At 33.5% G+C, this 8,456-nt stretch overlaps 1 protein-coding gene across 4 annotated transcripts; it reads right to left on the bottom strand.

Annotated features, from left to right (window-relative positions):
- Window positions 1-5,607: 5,607 nt before the first annotated feature.
- LOC131159843 (tropinone reductase homolog) lies at window positions 5,608-7,617 on the bottom strand. Of its 4 annotated transcripts, none has more exons than XM_058115029.1 (5): window positions 7,374-7,529; window positions 7,065-7,272; window positions 6,727-6,943; window positions 6,474-6,622; window positions 5,608-5,917 (listed from the first exon to the last, which is right to left on the bottom strand). In XM_058115029.1, the coding sequence occupies exons 1-5, from the start codon at window positions 7,460-7,462 to the stop codon at window positions 5,759-5,761; spliced, it is 822 nt and encodes a 273-aa protein (XP_057971012.1). In that variant the 5' UTR covers window positions 7,463-7,529; the 3' UTR covers window positions 5,608-5,758. The 4 variants fall into 4 exon arrangements, with proteins under 4 accessions (XP_057971012.1, XP_057971013.1, XP_057971011.1 ...); XM_058115030.1 differs by having other exon boundaries at window positions 5,608-5,945; window positions 6,517-6,622; XM_058115028.1 differs by lacking the exon at window positions 5,608-5,917 and having other exon boundaries at window positions 6,389-6,639; window positions 7,374-7,617.
- Between the last annotated feature and the right edge of the window lie 839 nt (window positions 7,618-8,456).

Genomic DNA, 8,456 nt, shown 5'->3' with positions numbered 1-8,456 from the left:
AATAAGCATTTTGGCTAGTCCTAAAGACATTAATTTGATTATATTAAGCTTCAATTGACTTGTTCAACCATTGATTAAATGAGTTTTTGATTTAGATGCTTTGAGTTTAATTCAATATACTTTTTGTTAAGGATATTATCTTGATTGATGAAACTAGGGATAAGTAGTATTTAAGTTAGAATTATGATGGGAAACTTCAAAATTTAAAGATTTAGGATAAAAAAAAATAAGACAAAATCAATATAATATAATTTTAGTTATGGTCGGAGGAATGTTGGAGAAAAGTTTAAACTTGATGGTCAAGAAAGCAATAGACAATTAGATTTTTAATGTCTTGGATTCATTATGCAAATTGAAGGAGAAATAGAAGAAAAAGTTATATATAGAATTAAAGTAAGTTGAGTAAAATGGAAAAGTGTTTTGGATGTATTGTGTGAATATAAAATTCCATTAAAATTAAAAAGAAAGTTTTATAGGGCAGTCATAACATGAGTTAAGTTGAATAAATCAAAATGTTAAGAAACTAAGGGATTGTTTTTTTGTGCTTAATGTTCTCTAAATAGAGTTTGGGCTCTTAACGGTCCAAAATTCAGTGAACTAGTGAAGTTTGATTAGCCTATGAAATAGCTTTGGATTGCATTAATTTAAGAGAATCATTAATCTCTTTGGTGTTGATTCGGTAAGAGCACAAATCAAAAGTTTTTTTTTTTTTTTGTTTTACACCTAGAAAGTAACGCAAATTACACAACCTCAACTCTTCTCTCACAATCATCCAAACGACTCATGCCCTATCTCTCCAAGCTCTCACCTCTTTGATCTCACTATTGCTAAATGAGCACCTTTACTGTTATCTTCTTTTTTCAACATTCTCCTTACTCATCCGACACTGGTATGTTCTTTCCCTTCTTGTCCTTTTCCTTCTCCTTCTTATTCTTCCTTTTCATTGATGTTCTGATTTATTTTATTTATTTATTTTGCTAGTTATGCTTTGATTTTATCTATTGCTACACAAGATCATAAAATATGATTTGGCAAGGCCCCATTTTGCTTAAATTATCTCCAATTAGTGTGACTTTCAATTTTGGAAAGACTCAAATATTCTTTCGCATACTAAAAGGAACTCTTCTCTCTAGTGAATCTAAGCCCACAATAGAAAGAGACTAAGAATGCAATATATTTTTAGTCCTCCCAATTCCTTTGTGAGAATTTACAAAGATTTTTCTTTATATATATATATATATATATATAAAGGATCAAAATGTTATATCTATTGGTAGAAATTATAAAATTGAGATTTTTGTAAAAGAAAGGTTAAAAAAAATGGAGAAGAAGCAAGTATTTAGCTGAAGAATTAATTAGAAAAAATATTTTCTTATTATGTTTCACAATAAATAATATTTTATGTTTTAAAGTATTTACATTAAAAAATATTTTTAATTAATGTTTTTATGTTTTGTATTTGAGATACATTATTTTATATATATATATATATATATATATATATATATATGTATGTATGTATGTGTGTGTGTGTGTGTGTGTTTTTTTTTTTTAAATATAAAAATAATCTCAAAAATATATTTATTAATTTTAACAAACAAGTTTTCTCTTGATAGTTTAAAGGATTAAAATAGGAAAAATACATATATTCGAAGGTTAATTATCAAACAACTAAAATAATTCAACATTCATATTCTAAAATTGATTCCAATTATATTTAAAACCTAGTTTACAAATTTAGAATTCCATACACCATTAAATGCTAATTGCTAAATTTTATCAAATACCCCTAAGAAATAATATATTCAAAAGTAAAAAAGTAGTGATTACATATATGAACAGTGGTAAATTATGATTAAGTAGTGATCCGAAGTAAGTCCTGATTATTTCTTAAAAGTTATTTATCTTTACTCTAAAAAAGTAGTTTTAAAAAGCATTTTGCAATAAGTACTTACTCTAGTGTAATTCAAGCAATACTTTTTGAAATAAATATACTAAACTCTTTGGAGTCTATCCTCACAAAGGCAAATTAAAGAAAATAATAGAGAGTGCACTGACAAAGCATGTAAAAGCACAAGGCAATGTATAGGTGTAAGAACCCGAACTGTGATAATGTGGTTATATATGTAAAGAGAGGGATATTTTGGTAAAAGAGCAGGTTCGTCGACGAAGCCGGATTTCATCGACGAAGCCTTTGTTCTTCTCGTCGACGAAATTTAGAGCCTCGTCGATGAGAAAAAGCCAAGGGGTTCAGGGAAATTTAAATATCAAGGTTTGTCGACGAAATCCCTAAAGACCTCGTCGACGAGAACACCAACTCGTCGACGAAATCCTCCGGGTCAAGGGTCTTTATAAATGATATTTTGGTTTGCTTCTTGGCTAAGTTTTTGGAAAAAGCTCTCTCTCTCTCTCTCTCTCTAGAAATCTCCCTACACTTTCTCTCTCTAGTTTTCTTTGTCGTTCGTTGCCAGATTCGTAAATCCAACGATACTGCGAGGATCAGTGAAGGATTCTCTACGTTTCTACTGGATCGAAATCTTGTTTTGAAAGATTTCGGGTTTCGGGCCAAAATCGAGGTAAGGCTCGATTTTTATTTCTGATTCAGTATATGTATAGTAGTACGGATTGTAAGTATGTTTTGTACTGTGGTTTGTAGATTTCGGAGTCTCGGTTCATAGTTTTGAGGACCGTAGAGTTCGTATTTGGATTTCGGGTTAAGGTAAGAGGATTCTGTTATATCAGTCCATTTTTGAAATCAGGATCTGAAACGCCCCGAACCCTTAAACTTGGGTCCGGTGCGTTATACCTGATCATATCCCTGATAAATTATAATTAAACCTAACATACGCAGCGGAAAACATAATCAGAATCTCCATGTAACATAATACCAGAGTTTACTAATTCTAACTATAATCCATATTAAATCATCCAACACCTGCATTTCCATAAATATGTAACTCCCCAAACAATTCAGTATTTTCACAATCATTCCTTACTCCATAACCTTAAAACATAAAGGCATAAAACATAATATATAAATTTCTCAAAATTAACATAAAAATATACCCTTTTCTTTTTCTATTTCCCACTAATGCTATAAAAACCTCGAGCTCTCAAAGCTTGATCTCGAGGAAATCCTGAAAATATTTTTCAATTTCATCAATTCATTTTCACATATACATATCTAATAAACAGCCCTAAACTCAAAAAAAAAAACAATTTAAGCAGTTGACATTTTACCCATATTGAAACATATACATGTACATATAACACAATTTATTTTTTCATTAAATTCATAAAAATACTGATTTAATATATATTTTTCCCCTTATCTGGTTTTTTGAACTACGTCAACAGGGACTCCGAAAAATACCTGCGGCGCTCACTCGGACCCTAAATCAAAAATTCCTAACTCCAATAAATTATTCTTGAATAAAATATTATTTAAATATTTCCTAGGGCTATAATTTCTAAATAAATAAATATACCCTTAAATTTAGCCAAATTACCAAATTTTCCAAATCCCACTCTCGCTTTGGAGTAGGACCTAGAAAACCCAAATTGAAAAATCACCTACATCAAAATGACGACAACGACGATTAGGATCCCGTGGTGGTGCCTGATTGTCGATTCAATAGTAGATTTAACCAAAAATTGAGAAATTAGGAAAAAATTACTTTTCCCTAGGAGTAGTGCTTAAGTCGGTCCTATGAAAAATCTACTCCAGTAGAAATGTCGGTGACAGAGTTAGGAACCCAACGACACTTTCCGTTTTCCTATCGGCGCTCGTTAAGCTGACAAAATTGAGGAGAGAGAGGAGGAGACATAAGGAGATAACAGAGAGAGAGAGAAGAAGATTGAAATAGGCGCAGAGAGAGTCTGAGAAGATCCTGAGAGGTAAGATTGAAATCCAATTCATTTAATTATATCTTTACATTATTTTATATTTTATATATATATACCCATCACATAAATTATTTAATTAATTTAATTATATAACGTTTAATTAATTGAATTTTACTATTATTTTATTTATTTTTTATTTTTATTTATTTTTTTATATTATTTCTTTTTACTTGTTTATTTAATACACTAATTTAATAATGTTTAACCAATTAATTAATTAATAATTTTAATTAATTTTTTTTTCGGGTTATTACAAGATTGGTAAGCCTATAGGTTACGATCGTATGTATGTTTTGATTACTTATTTGGGGAAATCTATCAGGTAAAAATGCGGGATTTTCAGGTATCATTTCTATTTTGTTTGAAAATCTGTTGGTTTTATTAAAACTGTATTATTGAGGTGACCATAATCCATATTTGCATAAACTGTATACTTAAAATTGTAAGTGATATGATTTTTCGTAAACCAAATAAGTGTGGTATGTATGAATGTATGTATTTGTTCCAGGTATTTGTAAAACAACTATGTGGCGGCTAATTACCGTACAACAAAATGTATAAGGACGTGAGTTCCAAAATGATTCCAGGTTTTGTGAAATCGGCTAGGGGCGGCTAATTACCATATGTCGAGAGTGACTGGCTTTATATCCGAGGGTGTGAATTATCACCAGTCTAATTCCGGTTGGTCACCAAAGTGGTGTGAGCTATATGCTATATCATATGTTGCAATGGATTCACAGTGGGCCTAGGTCGTCGCAGCGTAGTTGTGTATATGACAATGTAATCGTGGTGAGACTAGGTGACCTTTGTGTAGTTGCGTATGTAGCAATGAATTCATTAGTGGGCCTGAGTCGTAGATCTTCGTAGTTGTATATGACAACGTAATCGCTGTGAGACTAGGTGACCTTGTGTAGTTGTGTATGATGCAATGGATTCACCATTGGGCCTTGATCATCGCAGCATAGTTGCGTGTGTAGCAATGTAATCGCTGTGAGACGAGGTGACCTGGTGTAGTTGCGAATTAGTGTGACGACACTGATCGTATGTATGTATGTATGTATGTATGTTGGGTATCGTATGAACTGGAATGGTTTTCTGAAAATACTGGAATTATATGTATTTGTATGAAACTGTACGAATTGTTTTAAACTGTATAGTATGTATAGTACTATGAAGTATGTAAAATGACACTGGTATGCCACACATTGATATAAACTGTTTTCTTCCTTACTGAAAGGTGTCTCACCCTGAATGAACGTACAATATTTTCAGGGCCTTCAAGTAGCGGTAAGTAACATCCTAGCGTCCGAAAGCAAGGGGTATCGTAACTACTGTTAGTACCTTTTAGGTACGAGTTTTGGTATCCAGGTTGTCAGTATAGTTTTGTGGACACGTGGAGTATGTGTTGTAATTATGAGAATGTATATCCTAGTTGTATAGACTCTGGTATGATACAGTTATTGTATAAAAGATCGTATTCCGCTGCGTATATGATGAGTATATGTTTGTATGTAGGGCAACCGTGTACCCCATGGGATCGGACCCTCTTATTGGAATGGTATCATGTATGTTAAAATTGATACAGAGACAGGTTAGGTTACTTAAATTCACCCTTAGGTCTCATTTTGGGGTTCGGGGCGTGACAATAGGTCTTTATTGATAATTCAAAGCATTGATTACAAGCACAAAAATGTTGAAACATGAGACAACACAATGACTTTTCATTAGCAAAATAATACCTTATTTTGACTGATTGTAAAAATCAAAGCAATTGATTCACTCACGATCAACAATAAAACTTTAAAGAGTTCTTATTTTATTTCAATATTATTTTAAAATTTGAAAAATTCGATTAAAACCCGTTGACTGTATATCCACCGTCTACGCAAATAATTTGTCCAATAATGTACGAAGCAGCTAGAAAACACAAAAATGCTACCAGTGACGAAACCTCATTAGCTTCCCCAATACGCTTGATGGGAGTTCTTGAGATCAATCTTTCCATTTCTTCCTTTGCAAGAGGATTTTGCCGTGGAGAGTAAACAAATTTAAATATGAATTTTTCTTGTCTCGACAAAATACAACGGTGGTGCAATTGCAGTGTTTGATTCCTTTCACCGTGCAACTAATTTATAATGATGGTGGTGTTTGATTTCTTTTGGCACAAAACTAATTTATTAGCTCGTAGAGTAGTCTGACCTCCACCAAGCAATGTTTAGGAGTTTAGAAATCAAACTTTAAATTTAATTTTTTATAAACTGCTCGAAAGTATATAAAATTTGTATAAATTCATAAAAATCTAAATGAAAAAACTAAAATTCACCTCCTACTAAACACATCCTAAGCTTATTCAACTTATTGCAACTAATATACAATTAAAAATTAGGACAAGGTAGGAGGCTTTAATAGAGTCCATGAGAAAGCAAATTTAAACTTAAAAGAAGTATTTGGGAGTATAGATTAGAAATTTTTGGATTGAATGTGTTAATTTAAACAAAAATTTTATTAATTTTTTCCTAAATATCAAACAAATATTTGAATTGGCGCTATAATCCCACTGAGTCAACATGAAAATGATTATGGCAGAGGGAACAGGGCATTACAGAAAATGAATCCAGGAGTGAGGTTTTGATGAACCATGGAGCCACCGCATTTACTCGAATGTTGTCTTTTGCCCACTCGCATGTCAAATTCTTCGTCAATTGATTCTTGGCTCCTTCAAAAATCATTCAGCTAAAAATAAAAATAAAAATAAAAATAAAAACACGATTATAGGGTGAATAACAAACATGTAATTAATTTTGAAAAATTTAAACTTACCTTTCGAAGCTGCATAGACGGAGGAAAGAGGTATGCCAATCACTCCAGCCACAGAGGATATAAATACAATGCTACCATTTCCCGATGCCTTCAAAAGAGGGTGTGTCAACTGGCAGACATGGTATGCTGAATCCAAATTAGTCCCCATTATGGTTCTGTAATCTTCATCGGTATAATCTATGGCTTCCTTGGGTATGGTTGTCCCTGCGTTGTTCACCTAAAACGAAAAAAAACACAGAATCAATAATCAAAATCAATGATCTTCTTGCAATTCAAACACCAATCACTTTCTTTAGTGTTCTTTTCTTTTCTTGCTGTCCAAACAAAGCAGAGCATACGAGGATGTTGAGCTTCCCCTGGAAAACAGAGGAGACGGCGTCCATGAGCTTTTCTCTCTGGGGCGGAGAGGTGAGGTCGCAGACTGACCCTGTCACGCTATAGCCCTTCGTCTTCCATTCTTCCAAGCTTCGATTGAGCTCTGTTTGGTTACGGGAACAAGTATGGACAGCTGCCCCAAAGCTAGCCATTTCTTCCAGAATTGCACGCCTGTTGCAGAAATCCAGTCCAATTTATGATGATGATCAAAACCCAGAAAAGAAAAGAAAAGGAAAAAATTGAAACAGGGGAGGTTGAGTTGAGCCACGAACCCTATGCCACGGGTTCCGCCAGTGACAAGAGCGGTCATCCCCTGCAGGGACCACCTCTTTTCTCTGTAGCTCATCTCTGCTTCTGCCATTGTTTGATCTTACTCCGCCCAAATACACTGCCACCGCTCAAATATATATAGAAACAGAGTGAAGTCAGCTGCCCTGTTTTGGTCTGCCATATCCCTTAATTTAGAAAAATGCTTGCGTGACGGTGACATGGGAATGCACAGTACTTCCGCAGGACGGAACAAAAGCCGGTTTGAGCTTAAAAAAAACAAAAAGAAAAAAAAGTTGCTGGGTCTCGTCATTGCCAGAAATTAAAAAGAAAAAAAAAATAAAGTTGTCGGCTCAATTATGAGGAGGGAGGGAGGGAGGCGTGGGGACTGACGGGCGTGGAAAACAAAGAGGGGAAGAGAGAAGAGAGAAGAGAGAAGAGAGAAGAAGGGGCGGGGGTTGGTTGGGGGTGGTGGGTTTTACATACATGTTACACGACCACGTTGCCAAATTAAATTAAAAAAAAAAAAAAAAAAACTAAGCAAACCGGTTTGGTAAAATTTTTAAATTTTTTTTTTAAAAACTGATTTTTAGAAAATCAGTTTGATATTAAAAAAATTAATTCTCACATCCAAACTGACTTTTGGAAAGTTGGGCGGGGACTGACGGGCGGGGAAAACAAAGAGGGGAAGAGAGAAGAGAGAAGAGAGAAGAGAGAAGAGAGAAGAAGGGGGGGGGGGGGTTGGTTGGGGGTGGTGGGTTTTACATGCATATTACACGACCACGTTGCCAAATTAAATTAAAAAAAAAAAAAAAACTAAGCAAACCGGTTTGGTAAAATTTTTACAATTTTTTTTTAAAAACTGATTTTTAGAAAATCAGTTTGATATTAAAAAAATTAATTCTCACATCCAAACTGACTTTTGGAAAGTCGGTTTGGTATTAAAATAACTAAAAAATCAAAAATGACTTTTTCACAAGTCGGTTTGGGTACCCCTATATATTCGTTCACCATCTCTTGACCATCGCTCAAGTTTTCTCTTCTTTCATTTTTTCCTTGATCGTCCAACCTCCTTCATCACCTCTTGT

Source organism: Malania oleifera, chromosome 7, assembly GCF_029873635.1.
Source record: "Malania oleifera isolate guangnan ecotype guangnan chromosome 7, ASM2987363v1, whole genome shotgun sequence".
In the NCBI taxonomy this organism is placed as follows: Eukaryota; Viridiplantae; Streptophyta; class Magnoliopsida; order Santalales; family Ximeniaceae; genus Malania; species Malania oleifera.
This window is presented reverse-complemented; position numbering and strand designations above follow the sequence as displayed.

What these genes read in the sequence shown, in the direction of transcription:
- LOC131159843 (XM_058115029.1), bottom strand. Translation starts at nt 7,462, where the DNA reads ATGGCAGAAGCAGAGATGAGCTACAGAGAAAAGAGGTGGTCCCTGCAG. An exon ending in AGGGGAAGCTCAACATCCTC is followed by an intron (nt 6,944 to 7,064) that starts GTATGCTCTGCT and finishes TTTTCGTTTTAG; the next exon opens with GTGAACAACGCAGGGACAAC. An exon ending in TCTGCCATAATCATTTTCAT is followed by an intron (nt 5,918 to 6,473) that starts GTTGACTCAGTG and finishes CCTCTTGCAAAG; the next exon opens with GAAGAAATGGAAAGATTGAT.